General features: G+C 32.3%; 1 protein-coding gene across 1 annotated transcript; it reads left to right on the plus strand.

The window, feature by feature from the left end:
• Positions 1-310: 310 nt before the first annotated feature.
• LOC106129576 (adipokinetic hormone/corazonin-related peptide receptor variant I) lies at positions 311-22331 on the plus strand (the record flags this gene model as incomplete). The annotated part of the gene is made up of 8 exons (XM_013328172.2): positions 311-535; positions 6717-6838; positions 10851-10956; positions 15485-15689; positions 16762-16912; positions 20206-20393; positions 20796-20872; positions 22149-22331. Coding segments are annotated over 8 exons (1257 nt in total), but the record flags the coding sequence as incomplete, so codon positions are not given.
• Positions 22332-24260: the final 1929 nt, after the last annotated feature.

The following is a 24260-nucleotide window of genomic DNA, read 5'->3' on the forward strand; positions in this document are numbered from 1 at the left end:
GTACCTGCCTTCATACAGCGGAATATTTTTTTAGTGAATAACAGTGAAATTAAGTCAATATATGTACGTATGAAACTTATGACGGTGTTTTGAACTAATGTTTTAGAATATGTTTGTTCATTCAGAAATAGTGTTCACGTAGAAAAAATATAATTGGTGTACGTGCAAATAAAATTAAACAAATAAAAACAATTTATTAAATACAAGACTTTGCTTTATAAGGTGATTTAATATGTTGATGTATAGAACACACTTCTTAAATAAAACATAAAAAATAAAATATTATCAATGCGATTTTGAAATAATTTCGATAGACATGAATTCAACTATGGAAACAGAAATTTCTATTCCATCATCAGACCAAGTGTTTGTTATAACAGTTTATAGCATCCTACTGGTTATTGGAGCCCTAGGTAATATTGGAGTCTTCGCCACACTCATGCGTTCACGGAGACGAAAATCGAGGGTGAATCTTCTCATGACGCATCTGGTCATTGCTGATATGATGGTCACATTCATAGTCATACCTTTGGAGGTAAGTACTTTTTCTTATTAATTTTGTCTAAAGGTTAGCTCACTACTTTTTCTTATTAATTTTGTCTATAGGTTAATTAAGTAATTCATAATTAATTCATATTACAATAGTTAAAAATGAGAAAGTCTGCGAAAGTTTTATAAAATAATGAACTAATTTTAATATTATTAGTCTTGCTGATCACCCGAGGTCAAGTGTACCTTTTTCTGGAAATTCTCACACAAGACAAACCCAGGGCAAGTGCTAGTCTGAAACATTTAAAGTTCTAGCTGTTAAAACATTTTTTGTTCTCGCAATACTTCAAAAATAATTTAATGAAGAGCACTTTAGGACCTATTTTAAAGACTGTGCTGGTCCTAACTACTTCACATATTTTTCTTTCGGGAATGTGGTGTTTTTGAGAAAGAAAGGAGAAGGGATTGTGGTAACTAGTTGAAAGATGAAGTCCTATACCAATTTTGCGTGGGTTAACTCTTAATTACCAACGGTATGACACTGATCACATTTGTTGTCTTCAATAAACCTAGTTATTGATCTCGTAATGCCTCTACCGTTGAACAAACTCGTATAATTTAAATAAGTACTTCTAATAAAATATAAACTAAGTTGAACGAGTACAGAAACATCGATAGTCACATTTCGAAGTAAGGTTTCAAATTACTTTTCAACTTTTCACTAGATATCGATATCGATAAATTTCAATTACAATATTAAATATAAGATTTCGTTGGCTTCTACCTATTGTAAATTAAAACAATTTTACATGCGGCGTGTACTGTCACAAAATGGGTACTCTTTAGTTATATCTTGAAATTATATTATAAATCGTAGAGGACGTGTATATACATAAATAATCATGAATACATAATCTAAAATAATACCGTGTGTGTATTCAATAGATTAGATAAGTCTATAATAAGCAATTGGCTCTATAATTATTAACATTGCGATTCAGCAAAGCTAAGTTTGTTTAATCTAATCTAAGATATAGATAGCTCAATGTAAACACATGCAATGAACCATATTCGCAAGTTATTCCATACTCATAAGTTTCTTGAAATCAAATTTTGCAATTAGCTTCGTGACTCTCATTAAGTGATAATACTCGTATATGACAAACGGGTTTTGAATATTAAATAATATGAAATGGATGTAAGACGGAATTGCAATTTTAAAGTCAAGTTTATGAGATAACTTTTTCCTGCTAGCAGTTAGTTCCGGTTCTAACCACTCTGGAGAGGAATCTGGGCTGCACCTATCTGAGGTGCATCTTTGACTATGAACCTTAAATTAAATGGTTTTAAAAATACAGAGTAAATTTGAAATAATGTTTAATATCTTAAAATATAATCGAAGTAAATGGCTTAATCATTAATTATCTAATAAAATGGTGGTGGTATACGATCCCGTAGACATTTCATTTCAAAAAATAAATATTGTTACGTTATAAAAGAAAAAAATAATAATTAGAGAGCCAAAGATAATTTATTAGTTCCAGACCCAATGGCACGGCATAGCGCGTGCATGCTATGCTACAGAGGCTGATGTTCATTTATTCATTTACTCGGAAGCAGGTTCTGCCTTGCAATTTTATTTATCAAAGTGCGCTCTACGAATGAAATTACCCTGGTTGAGTGCACGCGACAAGGTCCGGGAAATCTTTTTCAGAATAAACGTTATCAATGATAAAATCACATTAGAATATTTTTTTTATTTGTTAATAAATACTTGCATATGGTTTTCGTTGATCTCGAGAAGGCTTAAGAAAACCGCAGGGAATGGTAAAAGGTTGGGTGGGTATAGACACAACATGAGAAAAGAGGAAAGTCATGTTACTAAAAGGGCCTTAAATATGGAAATGGAAGATTTTAGAAATATGACAAGTCTGAAAAAGGGATGTATGGATAGCGTAAAGAAAAGAATAAGTAGGAATTGGAAAAAACTAACTGTGCCGACCCTAAAAAAAAGTGGGATAAGGTAACGATAGAGAAAGAAGAAGAATAATATATTTTTTTATTTAAGTGACCTAGGGGATTGGATGTTAAAAATAAAATACTAATAGGCATATTAAAGTATGTTAGAAAGTTTATTTGTAAACGAACATAAAAAAATATGTTATGAACATTTTCTATAAATGACTTGGTGGAAAATGATGTGAATACCTATTAAATAGATCAATTGCAACTTAAAACTGACTATAAACTTACACAGTAAAAATAAAATATTATTTATCTATAACGGAAGACCTCTTATATTATTTTTATTATTAATAAAAATATTTTAGCTCATACTTGTAGTCGCACCAACTCTGCGGCCCTTAGTAACAAGGCATAATATTTTGCCAACAATTATTTTCACAATGGCTACTACAAAATATATTCCAGGCAGAAAAGCAACTAGAGAAGCTTACTAGAGCATAGGTCCGTAAGTATCCTTATTAAATTAGAAATAATAAGAAATAACATTTGCCTGTTCTTTGGATCCCACGCGTAATTTGCGTATGTACAGCTAGCAATGTTGAATATTAGATAGGTGCCTATAGACATGCTTACGATACGAAAGCGGTAAGTAATTCTAGGTATATAAAATCTTTATAATATTTTTTTAAGTTTAGAATATAGAAAATCTAGTAAATCTTATATCATTCTTTCATACTAATATTATTAATGTGAAGTGTGATTGTTCATCTTTTCAAAGAACAACTTTTTTTGAAATTTGGCTAGTAGGTTCCTTATATGGTCTTGGTGTGCTAAGAGAAGATTCCCCATAATTCTCGCGGGAAGAGAAATTATCAGGATGTTTTAGACGGAAGATACCTCAAGACGCGTGTCACAAGGGACGTTAGAGATAGATCTGTTGATGGCGGAAGCACACATAGTAAATTACAACAAAGTATTTAGGATAACTATGTTTCCAGGGAGCCCTTACCCGATTTCCTGAAATCTTACGAGGTATTTACATTAGCATTTCGAAGCTATATGCGTATGTGATTATACACTCAATATATCTTAATTCAAATACTTAAGAGGTTGGAATGCGCAATGAAACAGTCTATAACACTACAAACTTTCTTTCGTGATTTGGCCATGCTTATTAATATTATAAATGCGAAAGACTGCCTTCATATCTATCATAGTTAATTAACAACTAAAAAATAAAGTACTGGTACTAAGATTTCCCCAAGGAGCAAAATATCTGGCAAAAACGTATATTAGTACGTACTAAATTTAGCGTTTCTTCAATGGTTTTCATTGTAAGTCAATAGAATGTCAATCACATGTATCTTTTATATGAACAGGTTGACAATCAATATTAACTTACCACCCTAGTCTGCTAACATACTTATTTTTCACTCCTTTCACATATTTTATCGCAACAAATAAAGGCCGTACGAATTCATGGAAAATATATATTTTTTTGTTCATCAAGCCTTAATTTCAAGTTTAATTACGTGAACGTACACTTCAGTGTAAACTGGATGGCCCTTATTCCACTCGTGTAGAAACATAATTAAGTCATATTGTTGACAATAGCTGTTTTGGATTACAAATAACATTGGCCTTCGTAATATTCTACTGTAACATTGCGGTGTAATACAGTTAGTATGTGTACGTAGATAAATAAATGCTTTTGTGATATAAATTTCATTATAGCAATTATTAATGTTTACCGAATTCCGAAATTACAAAACTAAATGAATGACTAAAATGTCTTAAACTGATTCATCTATACTAATATTATAAAGCTGAACAGTTTGTTTGTTCATATGAACGAGCTAATCTCAGGAATTACTGGTTCGAATTGAAACATTATTTTTGCGTTGAATAGACCATTTATCGAGGAAGGCTTTAGGCTATATAAAATCATGCTGTATAAGGAGCAAAGATATAATGGAAAATGTGAAAAAACCGGGGAAAATTATTCACTCTTGAGGACTTCATGATGCCCAAAATAACTATTCCACGCGGACGAAATTGCGGGCACAGCTAGTATTCAACAAATACGAAAGTGATTTTATATTTGTTCGTCACTTCGCGCATTTTGTTAACACATCTTCTTCAAATTGTATTCAGTTATTTTTTATTCTGAGAAGTATATCAAGACTAAGAAAAAGTTGAATTATGCTCTTGTAAAGATTGTTAATGTAGGCAAGTAAAGTAGCAGATAAAAATAATTTTTAGAACAATATCATTTCATAAATAAAAAAAGGCGATCATTAAAATACAAATTGATATAATTTGTTTCGACTCCGCTCCGGGTCGACTATTACCCAAAAGAATTTATAAGTCCATTTCTTTTAGTGGTGTAGTAAAGATACAATCTTGATACGTTCTTTTAATAAAAAAAAATTTTTTTAAATTAATTTATAGCCATAAGAAGAAAAAGCAAAATGAAAGAATAAGCCCGATTAATTATTTTTGATGATACCTAACTATACTTCATTATTAAAATGTATTTTAAACAAAAAGATGTATTTATTTATTTATTTATTTAAACTTTATTGCACAAAAATAAAAAATGTACAAAAGGCGGACTTAATGCCGTTTGGCATTCTCTACCAGTCAACCAGCTGACCAAACAGAGAAAACTTTAAGTTGGTGGTGCGATAAAGTGCACATGCATACTGACAAAAATACATTACAAAAAAAATACGTAAATACATACAAGATATACATACATAATATACACTATAAATACATATTATTATACATACATAAAATATATAATTAGGATAACCCATCATTAATCTGCCGAAGAAAGAACCCCTTCACAGCATGTTTGAACGCAGAGCGACTAGGAGCTCTCCTAATCATTTCAGGAAGAGCATTCCAGAGCCTTACAGCCTGAACCTGGAAAGATTTCTCCAAAAAAGTAGACCGGAACAGAGGAGTACGCAGAGTCAGGTTGTCTGAAGAGCGAAGAGAACGGGAATGGGTGGAACTCAGAAGCGGGAATTTAGATTTTAAGTAAAGAGGAGAGTGAGCATCATTGAGTAGAGAGTACAAAAAACAAAGAATTCTGTATCAAGATTGTTGACTGTTATTTCAGTACCTAAATAAATTGACTTAAAACTGCCTTAAAATAATAATACCGAAACAAAGGGTACCTATATTTTTATTTTGTAAGAACACTTTAATTGGTTCCTTTTCATTCAATAAAAAATAAAGCCAAAACTACTAGACATGGGCATATAAAGCCTTCCGGAATACAATGTAAGTTGTAATCCGGCACGTGTATTCCCTGGGGTGTGTACGGAAGCACTAAGAGAAGATATAAGAAATTCCCATGGGAACTGGGAACATATTTTATTACTAATTATTGTTTTCTCTTGTTCTCATGGAAACAAGAGAAAATAATAATTAGTAATGTGACTTCATGACTAGGAAATTGTTCTTTCTATACAATAACCGCTTGAAAATTAGAACAATTATGTGCTTAGTATTTCAAAATCTTGAATAACGTTGATACTCGTATAAAGGAATTTCCAGTACTTCCAATAACTTTGACAATGTAAATTACTGTGAAATTTTGGAATTATTTTAGTAGCTTTAAACATTTCCTTCCCTTTTAAGTATTAGGACGAATTCAACAACACATACCGATATCGAAATTGATTAGTTACCAATACAAAACCATTTTCAGAGTTTGAACGACATGCCAACTTTCAGAGTTGATTAGTACACGTTTGGAATATCGTTTTTCTCTGTTCTCTTCTTCTGTTTCTCTTTGAACGACAAACTTCGTCCTTGTTGTATGTTAGCAGGTTCTATTTTTTTAATCCTGTACTTTTACTATACTGGGCTCTATTTCTGTTTAAAATTATATTCTTAGGGCAGCGCTTTTACGTAACTTGTTAATTAACTACAATTTAATCACTTATAAAATGAACAACGCCTTTTTAAATGTATATGTTAATTTTGTATGACAGTGATTGTTGATTTGTATGGCTGGCTTATAAATGTTATGTTATATATTTAACAACAAAATAAATCTTTTATTGCTAAGCTGATATTCGAAAAAACATATTACAAAATGTATTTGAGTAATTATTCTTCTCCGAAAACTAGGCCAGCAGAAGAAATTGTTACATAATATTTTTTGTAAACAACTCGATTTTATCCACCTTATATATCCTTACATCTGAGTTAGAAATACTAAAATACTTTTTTATTTTTTACAGATTGGTTGGCGAACAACAAACGCTTGGTTAGCGGGGAATCTAGCCTGCAAGTTCTTTTTGGTATTAAGAGCATTTGGCCTCTACCTTTCATCGAATGTGCTCGTCTGTATATCTGTTGATAGGTAAGTATCAAATAAAAAGCAATAACGCATTAATCGAAAATTATATTACTTAACAAAAACCCTATCCCATTCGAAAAGGGCATATAAGAGTAAAGAAGAGTCTTAGAAAAATAGAAATATTTTATTTATTATCATTATTATTCAAGTTCACTTTAGAAACATCAGAAATTTGCTATTTAAATGCAAAGAAAGTGACAATTACGATATCTTAAAATGAACGATAAAAGTCAATATTTTAAAATGCGTGCATAAAACGCGATATAGTACTTCGGACAAGTAGCGGAATAAATATACATAACAAAAACCGAGAGGAAGGAAAAAATAATAATTGAATCGCAAGTTACTTTGATCAAAAAAATTAAATAAGAATGGTCTTTCTTGACGTTAATCCTTTATGTCACGATATTACAAAATTGTTAAAATTTTACGAAAGAAAATGTTTTCCTCAAAGAGGGTTGGAGTCATCAAAGCAATCAACTGTAAGATAAAATTTAAATCCATTCACTTAATAATAATAAGAAGAATTTAAATGGGGAAAAAATAATGCGTATTATCATCACTCCTACGCAATTTCCGAAAGTTAATCAAAGAAAAATCATTGAAACTTGTTTACTTGTATTAAAAGTAAAACTAAAAATTTATATATTTCTTCACAAAATACACATATAAAGGTGTGCTACATACATACATACATACAATCACGCCTCTTTCCCGGAGGGGTAGGCAGAGACTACCTCTTTCCACTTGCCACGATCTCTGCATACTTCTTTCGCTTCGTCCACATTCATAACTCTCTTCATACAAGCTCGGCGGTTTCGGGTACTTTTGACCTGACCCTTTACCAGGACGTCCTTAATTTGATCAAGATACGTTCGTCTAGGTCTTCCCACTCCGACCTTTCCCTCCACACTCTCCTTGTATATCTGCTTAGTCAACCTGCTTTCATTCATCCTCTCCACATGACCGAACCATCTTAACATACCCTTTTCTATTCCTGTAACTACATCTTCTTTCACATCACAACATTCCCTTATCACGCTGTTCCTTATCCTGTCACTCAATTTCACACCCATCATACTCCTTAACGCTCTCATTTCCACTGCATTTATTCTGCTTTCATGCTTCTTTTGCCATACCCAACTTTCACTCCCATACATTAATGTCGGGACCAACACGCCCCTGTGCACAGCCAGTCGAGCCTTTTTGGATAGTTTCTGACTGCTCATAAAGGCATGCAAAGCTCCATTCACCATGTTCCCCGCGTTCACTCTCCTTTCAATATCACTATCATACTTGCCATCTGATGTAAACTTTGATCCTAGATATACAAACTCTTTCACTTGCTCCACTTTTTCTCCTCCAATCAAAATATTACATGCTGTCATTTCTTTCTCCATTTCAAAAACCAGTGTTTTAGTTTTACTTACGTTCACTTTCATTCCTTTCTCTTTTAAAGCTTCATGCATACAGTTTACCATCTCCTGTAACTCCTCCGCTGATGACGCCAGTATAACCTGATCGTCGGCATAGAGCAGACATTTGACGAGTAACTCATTCATCCTTAATCCACTTTTAGACTCTTTCAAATCTGTCAAACAGCTATCCATAAATAGGTTGAACAGCCACGGTGACGCAACACATCCTTGCCTATGCATGCATTTTATCTCTTGTCTTACTCCTATGACAAAGCCATTCAGCTAAACTTGACCTTGTCAACTCGTACCTTGCAATGGTATGTTGACTGACTTTCTGTCGTCCATGTAATGAAAAAAAAACGTTACTTAATGTAAGTGTGAAGATAAACTTTAGCCGGCCAGAAATATAAAGAAGATGAGCCGTTGTATCTTCGAAGCTGAAAAATTCAGTTAGAAAATATGACAAGGTAAAAATAAAATATTGCTGAATTCAATCATTAAGCCATACAGTTGAACGTGGCCTTTTATCCTTTTTAAAACTGTTGGCTCCTTATACCCCGTAATTTATTATTATGTTTAATTCAAAGAAAATAAAGAATAGGACCATCTCCTTCCCATGGATGTCGTAAAAGCGACTAAGGGATAGTTTTGAAAACATAGGATTCTTCTTTGAGGCGATGGGCTAGCAACCTGTCACTATTTGAATCACAATTCTATCATCAAGCCAAAAAGCTGAATGTGGCCTATCAGTCTTTTCAAGACTGTTGGCTCTGTCTATCCCGAAGGGGATATAGACGTGACTATATGTATGTATGTATGTATAATTAAAAAAAAATATAGCTAAACTAAAAACAGGAAGACTAAAAGAGCTAAATTTGTGTATTGTTCATGAAGGTTCTATGTATGTGAGAGGTTAATTACCTCCACGTCTGCTAAAGTCAAAAGATGGCAAATTATATAATGCTTGATATTCATAAACTTGTATTTAGAATTTTACTGAATATAACGCCAACGTGGCCTTTTAATTGTGTCTTTATTAAATCATGTTAATACTCTTAGCAAATGTTCAAGATGTCTTTGATGATTTTAGTCCATTCTTAATTGTTTGCGATATTATAATAAGGGTCCTTTCATAAGTGATCATATTCATACATCTATATTATAGAAATTGGTACATTCAGCTAGATGGTCGAATGAGATTGAGATTCTGAATGTTGCTAAATAATCGCTTTATAATTATATAAGAACCATGATCATATGTGATCAATTATTTATATTGATACAGTTGACATTCATCATTTTCTCATTCGCGTAAAATTAAAGCTAGACTTAAAGGCAGTTTTCACCAGAAACAAAAGAGTGTGATATCTGACCACAAAAAGTATAAACCGAATTCTTCGTAACACGAAGCGTCATTTGTACACAAATGTATCATTTCATGAAGTAAAGTTAAATTTCCAGTCAATCTTTTAAAATTACGCTTCGTATCTTGCCTTTGTGTGAACTGACCTTTAAGCTTCCCTTAAATATTTCCACTTTATTGAATTGGAAGCCGCCTGTATCAAGCGGCATAAGTTCGTGAAAGCTTCTTTAGTTTTACATTTTTAATTAAAATAATTGAGAAGAATGTCCTTTTAGTTGATTAATGTAAAAAGTCAAATTTAGATGTTACCTACGCATATTTAACTTGACTATGATTCGGGTCTAGACAAACATATATAGTATGTAGGTATGTGAATTGTATCTTGATTAAATTGTTAAATTAAATTTTGTGGATGGATTTGTGGAAATGTAAACAATATTTTAAATTTCCTAAAGCATCAAAATCAATTCGAAATATTAATCAAAATCTAAATAAATCTGATAAAAGAAATATGTTATTTAAGTTCGAATTGAACAAAAAATGTTGGAAACATATCATAATTAGATAAGATAAAATGTACGGTTATAATATATATGTACGGGTGTATAATAAGTATGTTAAAGTCTTGTTCCTCAACAAGCAATTACTGCTAAAGTATCTCTCAAAAGAAGGAGGTACTTGTTCAGGTGCTTTTATAAAGTAAATGACATAGGTTTTCCTCACGAAGAACCCAACCTCTTTTAGAGTTCCGTGTCAAAGGATCGCTAGTTATGAAAACATAGATAAATAGAAGCTCTGCATCCTTGTAATATGGTTTAAACTACGTGAATATTACCAAACAATACTTTTGAATTTGTAAGCATCAAATTTACTGATGTAATCTATACATACCTAGGTAGGTATGTAAGTAGGTACTTACTTATAATATTTAAAAAGAAAATGAAAAAAAATACAGACATAACAGGTCTCCTTTTAATACTAATAGCAGTGTAGGTAGTGAATAATAACAGGCGTAGGAGTAAATCTATAAAAATATTCATTGTTTCTTTGAAAAATGTATTTCAATTGCTAAATAGTATGTGATGTCACATACCGAGCATGTCATAGTCCAAGTATCTGTCATGACACGAAACATCAATGTTCCTAATGTTGACAGATAAGAGTAAAAAAAAAAAAAAATATAATATATTTTAATAAAACTTATTAAAATTTTAAAAGCATGTTTTCGTTTCAGATTCTTCGCAATTTTGTACCCACTAAGTGTCACCATAGCTCGAAAAAGGAGCAAAATGATGCTGTACTTAGCGTGGATGATCGCTTTGCTTTGCAGCTTACCACAGGTAAGAATTCTATTTTTGTTTGCCAAAAGATAACAAAACACGGCCAGCTTAGTCACAAATCCATACAAAGGTACATACATAAAATCACGCATTTTCCCGGAGGAATAGGCAGAGACTTATAATCTCTTAGAGTAAAAAAAGTTAGTCTTTACTCTGCATACAACTTTCGCTTTGTCCACATTCATAACTTTCAAGCAAGCTCGTCTCTTTCGGGTACACTTGACCTGACCTTTTGCCAAAACGTACCCGAATTGTTCAAAGTACTTCCCACTCCATCGTTTCCGTTCACACTGTTCTTATATATTTGCTTACTCAAACTGCTTTCTTTTATCCTCTCGACAGGATCAAACCCACTAAGCATTCTCTTTTCCATCCCTGTCACTAGTAGTAGATCTAAATTCCTTTTTTTACTGTTTCCTTAAACGATCTGGAAAATAGCGTGTATCCTTTTTCATACCTAAAGAGGTACGTGCCCATTCTTAGTTTCCTACACCTATTAATTATGTCACTACATTGTCTGCATAGATTTCGGAATAATATAGATCGAGGTTTGAGATTGATTATGAATTAGCTAAACCTAGTCTTTCAGAAGACTATTGGCTCTGTCTACCCCGCAAAGGATATAGACACAATCACATACACATACATATAGACTGAAGTTATAAATACTGGGGAAATTAGATGTCCCCGTGATGAACGTGATTCGAAAGATGAAAGCAATTGATGTCAATAAAGGTGTGGGCAACCAAGCGTTTAAACTCTGCAATTATCTTTCAGTCTTTTGTAAAAGAAACTCAGGCCTAAAAATATCACAAGGGAAGGGTTTTGAAACCATTGATAATTAAACATACATACATATAATATATTACATATATATAGTCACGTCTACAATCCTTGGGGGTAGACAACATTCTTGAAAAGACTGAAGGGTCTGCTGTTTGGCTTAAGATTTATTTATACTCGTACCTAATAAAATACGCCTGGCTTCACACGCTTAAAAAGAAAAACCCTAATATGAGAGTTTCGGGATATCCTCACTTACTTAGTATTAACCCCTAAAGTACAAAAGGTACACGTAATTTACATGTCAAATTTCAAAACCCCTGAACTAGCGGTTTAAGCTGCTTTTTGATAATATATCAGGCAATCTATCAGTATCCTATTTTATATATTCAAATTTTGTCCCTTTTTAAGAGTTATTTGTAACTTACTTATCCCTTGCGGGGCAGGCAAAGCCAACAGTCTCAAAAACACAGGCTGAATGGTTTCATTATGGAATTGTGATTCAAATAGTGACAGATTGCTAGCCTGTCGCCAACAAGGGAAATCTTAATTTTATAAGCCTTCAGAAGCTCTTAGTCCATGGGAAAGATATGTTTCGTTTCTAAAGAGCCGCAAACCACCCGGCCTATTTACAAATTACTGAAAGTTTGAAACAGAAAAAGGTCATTGTGTTAGTTTAATCACATTTTTATCCATATACTAATAAAAATAAGGAAATCATTTATTCATTGATAGAATAGCTCATTCAGGCTACGGCCTTATTACACTTACATCATAGCAGCATTTGAATTTAGAACACGGAACCATCTCTTATGTATACAAATCTGCCTAAATAAACATGAATAGAAAGATACGATCATACAGTAATATTTATAAGGAAAAAAGTCGATATAACCCCAATCATGAGATCAATCAACATCGATAAAGCCGGTTAATAAAGTATAAAGTAGATAAAGTTATCAGATATGTTTTCATGGAGAACCGTAATGTTCAATCGATCAGATTTTCAAATTTCATATCAAAAAACTTTATTCAAGTTTGTGGGGCATTTCAATTACTTTAAGTGTCAGTACAGAAGAAGAGATAACAAACTGCACTGCAGCATTTCCTTCGATAACGTGAACTGCACAATTTTCCAAACTTAGAAATAGAATAGAAATGAGGACGAGAGGTTACATTGATAATATTATTAATTGATTTAATTGAAATTTTAATAATACAATAATATAATTTTAAATGGAATGTAAAAGTTAATTGTAAAAAGTGTAGTAAATTTTGATTTGAACCTACTAATTACTTTTCAATTTAAAGTTAACTATTATTAATCGGTACACTATTGGTGGATTAAACCTACATGAACTTAACATTTTACAAAAACAATACAACTAATTAAATTTATTCATTCATACTCACATTTTGTTACTTAAATTTGCATACAGAAATTTCAAAGGATTGATGTTCATCAAATTACAAAGCATTGATATACAAAGCAACAACTATTTTGTTCTCTTGGCTATATTTTATAACTAAATTATAGTTTAGTCACAATACTAGTGTTAGTAAATATTTTGGTAGAGATGATTGTTAAAACAACAAAGGCAAATGAGTATATACAAATTTCAAGTCAATTCATTGTCGAAATGAATATACTTTATTTGTAATAAAATCATAAACGACAATGTGGACGAGGGAAACCACTGGCAAAAGCTAGTTTGTAATAAAATCATTAATTGAATGCTGTATTCAAATTACAATACATATTCAGCGTTTGGAGCAAGATACGTCCATAGGTCTTATTATTATTGCGGGCTTTAATTATTTTTCTGAACAGTCATTGCAATTAGTATCGGATAACATGTAAAACTGACCCCATGTCCCGGAGCACTATGGTGGTAGGGTTAACTGGGAATGCCCAAAGATGAGTTAATGACCATTCATTTATATAATCTCGTCTATATCCCAGGCCACGTTCAGTTAATAGGCTTAATGATAGAATTGAGATGCAAATAGCAACAGGTTGAGTGACCATGTATGTAGTTATAATAGGTACCGCCATACAATTTTGAATAAATAAATAATAAAAAAAAAAGAAGTGTAAAGTATTAGAAAGCGTTTGCGTCTCATGTAATGGTTTTGGCATCATAACGTTTCGTTAATTACATGCGATGCAAGGTAACGCCACATTTTTCCTATAGTGTCAACGACAATATACAATTCGATTTTTTTCGAAATACAGTAGATAAATCTTTGTAAAATTTTCTTTTTGTAATACTTACATATTTCAATCCGGATGATTTCCGTTATACATGAGAATCGCTGTTTATTACGCCTTATTCAAGGCAATCTGATATCCAATATTGAAGTTCTTTTACTAGAATCTACGAAACATTTTGTTGGTTTCCTTCAAAGTCTTCCTACAAATGGATACATAATTTTGTTGAGTAAAAGCTTGGCCTCTAAATGTTTTTAAAACATGAGTTCGGATAAACTGATCAGTGACTTTTCAGTGAATGAAGTTAGTATTCATATAAAGAATTTTAAACTATTTTGTCATTATCAATAAGTAATAATAATATAATATAATAATAAAGCCTTTAATTCCGAACTATAGACATTTTACAAAATTAAAAATAAGGTAATTAAAACTAAAATCTTCATTTAACTACAAAAGGTCTCTCAGTTCAGTGTGCCTTATGGCAAAGGCCTCCTCCAACTCTTTCCACTGCTTTCCGTCTGCTGCCACTCTTGTCCAGAGGGGACCTAGAGTTATTTTCAGGTCATCCTCCCATCTTCTCTTTTTACGACCTCGACCCCTGATGCCATCCCTTGGGTACCAGATTGTCACTTGTTTGCTCCATTTACTCCATTACTCCCGGGCTTAAAGAATAATGATGTGTAAAATCGACAAGACTGGAAATCTTTGAAAGTTACGCTAAATCAATAATTAATATAATTGATGTAATCCTCCAGAAAATATTAATATTATTTTATTATTTGATAATGAAAACTTGTAGTATTAATAAAATAAATTGTTTGCGTTATTTAACTCATAATTAAAGTGATTAAAATTATTCTCGCGTGGCTGTTTAAAATTTGATTAAAATTATTGTTGTGTCGCTGTTATAAAGAATTTTATTTTAATTTGTTGAAAGCAACACTAAAGGTCGAGGCTCTCTCAAAGGCAATAGCTGAGGATGCAACTAAAGACCTCGTTTTAATATGAGAAATTAACTTTTGCCCTGCTTTTGCCAACTTTGTACTCGTGGAATAATTACTTTTGATAATCACATTTAAATTTCTGTTTCATAGCGACGTAATAATATAACTGACTAAGACTGCCCTTTATATTTAGAGGCCACTGACTGACTTATTGACTGACGTTTTAGGGCACAGCCCAAGCCATTGAATTAGATATTTACAATTTGGCATGTATCCTTTTATAGTCTAGACTTATCACCGTTTCCAGCTTTAGAATAGTAGCACTCCATAATTTCCCATTGATATCGTAAAAAGCGACTAAGGAAAGGCTTATGAACTTGAGATTCGTCTGGTAGGCGATGGGCTAGCAACCTGTCAAAATTTGAATCTCAATTCCATCATTAAGCCATTCAGCTGAATGTAGCCTTTCGGTCTTTTCGTGACTCCAACAGTCATATCTACCTACAGTATAGTCTCTATCTACCACGTAAGGGACGTTACCATTTTTATGTATAGACCATACATTTTTATTTTCCTTTTGTTTCAGAGCTTGGTGTTTCGTGTGATGCATCATCCAAAAGTGCAAGACTTTCAGCAATGCGTCTCTTTCGAAGCCTTTGCCAGCCCACATCAAGAACTTGCCTACAATATCTTCTGCCTCTTTGCTATGTACTTTTTGCCATTGATGATCATTACCGTCTGTTACGTTTACATATTCTACGAAATTTCAAAGAACTCTAAGGAAAATTCAGGTGAATAAATCAATAGGTTACGCTTTACATATACGTAATCATATTTTGATAACGTCTTCTTCATACTAGCGTTAGTATCGGTTACATCCTCACCTCTCTTGCGTCTTTAACCATGACCGAGTTTTCACATGAAGCAATATGAAAAATATTTTGACAATATGTATTGCTTTACTTAATAAGCTCTGAAGTTTGAAAAAGGTACCTTTGATTCCATGAATAAGTAAATTGTAGAATTTTAAACGAAGATTTGATTTAACAAACTTCATCCCTTGAGGGAGGAAATTCCAATATTCCCACCCTTAGCCGCTCTATAAAAGACGCCACTGCAAATTTATAATGAAATCTTTTACATTTATTTGCTTATAACGTGAATTAATCGCTGTGTAGTCCAGATGAAGATGAAAAATTACATCAAAGTTTTTATGATCAGCTATTTCGGCTCTCAGTCAGTGAATTCTTTATTATGTAATTAGAATATGTTGATTTAGGTAGTAATTAATATGTTACCTATATATGACCATACCACCAGTTAAATATCCCTGATTCTGACTGGCCCTGATCGGAGATCTTTATCCTTCATATTTTTTACGAATCAATTCAATAACATTGTATGATAAAATTAAATATACTATTTTTCTGGCTTGTCTGAAGCAGTTACCATTTGCGTAACAATGGTCTTTTATAACTCAGAAGAAAGTATTACATTTTTATAAGAGACCAATATGTTTATCAGATTGTCTTGGGTCTTTGACGAGAAAAAGATACAATGTATTCATTTTTCCCATCAACCTATATGGGATATTTTTGGAAACATTTTACATAATTGCAGCGTGAAGTTTAGTTTGAAACTTCTTCCATGCTGGTCTGGTAGCAACATGATGTGTACCAATTATTTTTCTTCCCATGCAGATTTTAAAAGTCAATCAAGGAATAGGCTTTTAAACTCAGGATTATTTTTTAGAATCCCAATCCCATTATTAAACGATATAGCTGAACGTGGCCTTTTAATATTTTTGAGATTGTTAGCTCTGTCTATCCCGTAAGTGATATGTATATAATACTTTTTCTACAGAGAAAAACCAACAGCCAGACAGTCGCGTGATGCTCCGACGCTCGGACCAGAGACCGCTCGTTCGTGCTAGAAGGAGGACATTAAGAATGACGGTCACCATAGTCTCGGTTTTTGCTTGCTGTTGGCTGCCATATGCTACCATGACCTTATGGTGAGTTTCATTCATATCCCATGGCTTTGAAAAGGTATTATTACATACATTACATACATTATCTATTGTTTTCTCGATATTATTGACTGTATATATTACCTATTTACTCTAGGGGTCTTAAACCAATCTTATATTTTGTTTTCAAAGTTTACTTCAGTTTCTAAAAATATATAACCATTGGTACTACTCATATTTTATACTTACATTTATTTGATTTTTTAAGGCACTTACCTGTATTGTATACTGTATTCTTATCCAGTGTTGGAGATACAGGTCATACAAGTTGCAATAATATTAAAACTAGTTTACTGTCTAGAAGTGCTATAAGCACGTCTTATATCTTCTTGTTCATTTTTTCTATGTGTGGGAAGAAATATGCAAATGACACTAAATGACTCATTAAGTTGTAACCGTATGTCGTGATTAACGTGATCTTTGTATCCATTGGCCACAAACACAAAATAACAAGCACAGTAAATATATATTATATGTTTAGGGTTTGTTTTCATAATAAGCTGCATATTTTCTATATTAATGCAAGTCAAATAGAATAGAATAGATTTATTTTAAAAATTGGAAACAAGGTATCACTTATTAACGTCACATCACTGAAATCTAATTATAACTACTACCGCTTCTAAAGCGCATGTGTAGAAGAAACGGCGGAATAAACTACACTGGAGTGTAAATAATAGCATAATAAACCATTTGCATCTTTGTAAAAAGGATCAAATGCGTATTATATTGCATATGAATCGATTGCCTTATTATTTTCATTTCTATGGAATCTTGTAAATGATCACACCTTTATTATTATTATAAATTGTGTAATATATGCGATCAAAGGAATGTAAATTTTGGCGAAATTCATGAATCTCCATTTAATTTTAGACAGCGCGCAATTAACAGATTACAAAATTTCTATGAAACGCATTTCCCTTTATGAATTAATACATTTTGACCCTTATTTCCTGATGGATTATCGCCAAAGGGTTTTGTTTGATTATCCTTATTCACGTGTAAAGGGAATCCAGCACCAGTTTTAAATAAAACGTACTTTTAAGCCGACTACTGCGATACAAAAAGAATGGTTATTATTTGAACCTGTATGTGTATTTGGATGAAATCTTAAGAAAACAGTGGAAAACAAACTATTTAAATAAATGACGGATTTATTATTTTGGGATTTAAAATTACCGTAACATGATTTCGCATTAAGCAACTTTGTTTTTTTTTATCTCCGCTGTCGAATTATTGCTCCACCGAATAAAGGCTTTTAGACATACATATAGTCACGTCTATATCCCTTGTGTGGTAGACAGAGACAACACTCCTAAAAAGACTATTTGGCCACGTTCAGCTTTTTGGCTTGATGATAGAATTGAGATTCAAATAGCTAGCCCATCGCCTAAAAGAAGATATAAGTAATTTAAAATACTTTACAATTATTTCTTATGATTCGCATACTGTACTTAGTAGTTTTTGGTTACCAGTTTTTAAGTTAAACGAAGCCTAACTCATGTGAGTTAACCTCTTTCAAATCGGAGCACTGTTTTCGTGTGATGTGAGTACAAACATACAGACAGAAATTTGAGCTTGAAAGTATTTTTTTCATGTCTGATACTAAACGTCTATTAAGATTGTTTGGAACCGTAATAGATTTTTATTTAACCTAACACATATTTATTTTCTTCTGAGTAAATAAAGACAAATGATGCCTTTTCAGCTTGTGTTTATACTAACTCCTTGTTTGTTTTGAATATTACAGATATTTTCTCATGAACTACGATACGACAATTTTATTATCGCTATTATCCGAGGGTATTTGTCTAATTCTAATAATGTATGGATTAAATTGTATTGAATTTGCTTTCACATAAGAATATAAAGTATAAAAATGCAACAAGAAGCTACCCTTACTGGAGACTGACTAATAACCAATAGTATTTTATATGGATTTCATAACTTTAAACGGTAAAGATGTAGACTTTTATAAAGGTTATGTTTTGGATGGCAATGTCTTTGCAGATAATATATTGTGGCCTGTAAGAGTGGCACATCTCATTGTGGCAATACCTATACTGATTTTATAGAAGCAAATAAATCTGTATTTTTAAATTAATCGAACTAAGTATCATCGCCCAAACATGTTGTGAAAATTTCTTTAATGAATAGGAATTTACACCGTACACCAAAACTCGTCTTTTACCAATCACCCTTTCATATTTAATTTTAACAAGGTAATTTACCTCCCAAGACTACATTAGTAAGAAACCTACACAGAGCAAAGAATAAAAGTCGTTGAGTGCGAAGCTTTCAATGCTCTGTGGTAATGCTCTATAGTGCGCAATGTACGTGATTTATCAACTGTCTACGAAATCTCTATGCAAATCTTGTTGAAGAATGAATGGGGCAACGACCTCTGGTCTTGATACAACAGTTGATTCCCAGACAAAAAGTTTTAATTGTTTTAAAATAATTTGCGGTACACGTCTTCAATTTAGTAATTAACAATTTTTGCTTTCACTTGGCACATAAGTAAAGGAATATTTTTTTCGTAAAAATTCTTACGGGAACATATTTAAGTTAAACTTAGGTTAGGGCAAATCGTATATTAAATAGCACATGTTCACAAAATAATATATCCGTTATGCTACATTGTGTGTTGTTATCATCATTTTATGAATAAACCCATTTGTCGATTGCGATAAAAGGAGATATTATTAAAACCTTCCTTTCATTCAGTATCCGATAATGGCGACTGAAAATGTTTGTGTAAACGTTTATTATAGGACTAGACTAGGTACTTCATTTATTTATATGACTGTAGCAGTTAAATTCACGTCAGTACATATGAACTTTCTACTTCAGACCCTAGTTAACATAGAAACAATATATGAAGTCCCTATAACTGTCCCAAATGGGGTAGACAGACCCAATAGTCTCAAGACTCAAAATGTAACTTTGAGGTTGGTGGCGATGGAAATATTGTAATTTATATTTGTTGTTGTAGCCGCAATGGAAATATATAATTTGATAACATGAGATACAGCCTGGCGACAGACAGACGGGCAGATAGAAAAGGTTTTGTAATAAGGTCCCGTTTTTACATTTTAGGTGCGGAACCCTAAAAAGTGAAAAAAAATTCCGAGTATCGACTCATAACTTTTCTCTATTATTGAATGAATATCAGTCCTAGCTAAACTTCTTATCTTTAAGGGATAAGTTTATATAGAATAGGCCATCAGATTGAAACCCATTTCTTTTAAAAACGATGTTTTCCAATATCTCAGGTACATGGTCGACTGGCAATCAGCTTCCCACGTGTCCGCGCGAATTCAAGACCTGTTCTTCATCATGGCTGTCTCCAACTCTTGCATGAACCCTTTGGTGTATGGCTCCTACACACTAGACCCACAGATTTTTAGGAGGACCGTCCGAAAAATATTTTGTGTACACGACAGTCCGACGGAGATTCCAGGTAAGGTTTTATACCTGATTGATGTCAATTTAATTATTAAATCTGTACTATTAGTTACTAAAATGTAGATGGGACTACATTTTAGTAACTAATTGTACAGATTTAGTATATAGTCCAATAGTCAAAGGGCGTAATTACCAGACACACTAGTTTGCAAGGACCACTCTATCTCTTTCCCATGGATTTCGTATCGATTTAAAACTGGAGAAGTGTAAATGAGTTTTAAGATATATTTATAGAAATTCCAATGAGAACGGGAAATAAACGAAATTTTTTATTATTGCTTCATGACTTCTGATGTACCTTGGGATCAAGGGCTTAATAGCACGATTGAGAACTACATACTCCTCTCATCTAATCAATCATAAAAATATGCATATTAAGCTATATTTTCATTTTCAGTTAAATCTGGCCTTCCCAGTCCACTAGTGAATAAGAGAAACTTGCGATACATTAATCACAAAATATTACAGAATCAGGTAAGTCTTAATTTAATGAGCTCTAAATGTACATACTTGTGATTATGACAATGCATGACGATGTTATTGGTCCACTTTTATTGTTTAACTTATTATTATTAAAATTAATAAGAATAAGTTTAGTTAATTATTTTCACACATGCGTTATCTATGAAATTTTGCCATATAATAGAGATCACAAATACCTATCTTATAAATAAACTAGAAAGGAATCATTAAAAATCACAAAATATCCTCCCTTTAGTTATAAAAGCGAAGCTACGTAGTAATGATTAAAAAAAATGTTGTCAACGTGCGAACCTTTGTCCTATTTTATTACACCACTAGCTGTTGACTTTGTCTGCGTAAATTTCGAATTTTTCCGCGTAAACTTATTTGCAGGCAAACTCATGCCTTGAGTTCATTCAAATGACGATAAATTTTTTTTTGGTGAACCGATTTTGATTATACAAACTTTAAATATTTTTCTGAGTTAATACAAAGCAATTGATGAAAGTTTTAAGTGAATCGGGTCAGTACTTTCGGAGATAAGCGTGATCATACATACAGACAGAAATAATTTTATACAATAATTTTATACAATACAAAAATATACTTTTGCTTTCTATTATTCATTCCAAGTGTCCCTCTATCCATTTCAGTCAGAAATACTAAATGTACAGACAAAATATTTTTACTGTTTTATTATAGGTGTATGTATAGATTGTTGTAATTTCTTCGTGTCGCACCGTGTCGTGTCACCACGATACCACTAATACACGACTTTCTAAAAAGTTTTAAAGAGTTTTCAATCTATTTTTGTGGCTCTGGGATTTCTAATAATACAATTCTGAATATTAACTGCCCAAAATAAAACGATTATTCCCTTTGATTCAAAGTTTTCCTATGTACGGCTTCGATTACATGTTGTTTTTCTAATATTACGCCCCATGGGAATCCCATAAAATATTTTGATTACTTTTATAAGTATTACCCTTTCAATTATGTAAAGTAAATTAAGGCGGATTAAATTTACTTAGTATGCCATTGGTTTAAACAGATTATGATAATTCTACGCCGGCTACACCTATACTATCTATGGTGAGATTTATCATAAGAAAGATATAATACCATATTAATTGTATTACAATATCAGAGCAACATTTACGAAGCCACTGATAATATTTTCAATAATTTTCCGACACAATTCTGTTTGTTGTTTTCATGTTCTTTTCACATAAACTATGCCCACGAAGTTGAACTAAGTAAGACTAATAAATCATTTCTTTCGTAACAGGTGCGACAGACTTATTGCAAAAGATGCCCAGCGCTTGAGGAGTCCGCAACAATTGTGGCGAGACCAAGTCCGAATTCCGAGCCTGCATACTTTCTGAGTAAACTTTCTTTAGAAGAACAAAGAGTGAAGGGGTCACAGAGCTGCGAAGTTTTTATAGTACAAACACCAAGAGTTTTACGTTGAATCGCTTTAATTAAAGAAATTTGAAGTAATTACTGGTTCTATAGAACTGTGAACTTGTTGAGGCCCTATTTTTGAGGCCCTTTTTAACAAGCTCTCTGAATATTGTCACTCAATAATATAATAGAAACAAGTTCACCCTCTATTTCTTAAACAACTCTGAATTATTTTCTCTTAAAGAGAATAAAATGCAGTTAGTGCATTATTTGTAAATACCAAAACTTATTTTCGATACATGATGATGATAATAAATTAAACGTAAAAACGTGAAATGTAATTAAGGTTAGCGAAAATTGTTAGGAAAAATTAAGTAAATTAGATTAAAAAGACTCTACTTTGTCAACAGCAATTGAAGAAATTAATTAGATGTATTTCTCTGACGTAAAAAAATGTTCGCATATTTTGCTTTTTATATTTTAGATTTTTTTTAAAATTAAATAATCAGAACTTGCAATATATTGTTGACTGGAATTAGACTGTAAGTTTTGAATGAAATAAATAAATCTTATTACATTACATGTACTGCTTGTTTACAAACTCATATCTGTAAAGTGTGTGAACATAATTACAGTGCAGGGAATTTATTTACATTACAGAAGTAAATAAAGTTTACTGCACTTAAAAGCAAGGGTTTGTTGATATTGCAATCAAAGACAACTTCTAGTATGCTTTGAGAACCTAAGGGGAGTGTGCGTGCAGTGACTGATTGAGCGAAACGAGCAAGTCCCTAGTTCGTATTGGGGCGAAAAAAAAAACTATTTTTCCAAATATGTCAGCACATCAAGCTGACGAATTGATATTATCGTCATAATCAGATCAACATACATATTATCAAGTCTTTATCCCTTATGAGGTAGTCAGAACCAACAGTCCTGGAAAGACTGAAAGGCCACGTTCAATTACCGTAAGGTTTCATGATGGAATTAAAATTAAGGAGGCAGGTTGCTAGCCCGTCGCCTTAAATAGGAATTCTAAGTTTATAAGCCTTTCTCTTAATTATTTTTAACAATCTGCACGTGAAAAGACTAGCATATAAGCTTACATTAGATAAATGTATTCCTAATCCAAATTACCTTTTATAAACCATCTATATTTTAAAAATCGAATGCCGCATTGAAGTAATCGTCATGTTTGTCTTGGGGCGTGAGAGGCTGCAACCCTTCTCTGACCTGTGTCACATCATGACTGAACACCTAAATTGAATCCCGCGATTTGAATCAACGTTTTTACGTGACAGGGTAAGCCTTTGATTACATACCCCGTCACAAACGTGCACATATTAGTGAAAAAAAAATCAGTTATAGTTCAGTTAGGCGTTAAATCAGATTTCAATGGTGATAATTTAAGTGTCGATGGTGATTCGAGTTTATTCAACTGACTTCAAAAACGGCTGAGGTTGTCAATTCGTTGATATTTCTTTTTATTATAATCATTACGAATTTTTTTTTTCATGGACGTAATTTAAGTATATTAAACTCATTGTACCTGTTTGAGAAAGAGAGTAGTAGTAGGAACACGACAAAATGGCGGCTATAAAAGGTTTTTTTTAAGTATACTATTGTATTCTTAAACTGTTCCTTGATTAACTTTTACAATTTGTGTAAGAAGAGAAGCTGCTGGCACACGCTATGTTATTCCAATGGTTAATTAATTTCATTGTTACCAGACCAACATGAAAGCTTGCTAAGATAAAATTATTTATCATTATCTTAGTCCTGTTCTTAAGTGCCGGAAACCACACGGCGAGTTACAGTTACTCTTTTTCATAAAACCTATACCAAGGTACTTTGTTTTCCTCATTACCCAATCGATATTGCTAGTGAAAATCTTATAAAGTTTCAATATGACGTGTGGTAGGTTGACAAGGGTTAAAAGCTATTTAACGAGCTAGGAAGCGGTGTTGTAAACTTGAAGACTAATGCGATTAAACTG

The sequence above is a fragment of the Amyelois transitella genome, chromosome 16 (assembly GCF_032362555.1).
Source record: "Amyelois transitella isolate CPQ chromosome 16, ilAmyTran1.1, whole genome shotgun sequence".
NCBI classification, from domain to species: Eukaryota; Metazoa; Arthropoda; class Insecta; order Lepidoptera; family Pyralidae; genus Amyelois; species Amyelois transitella.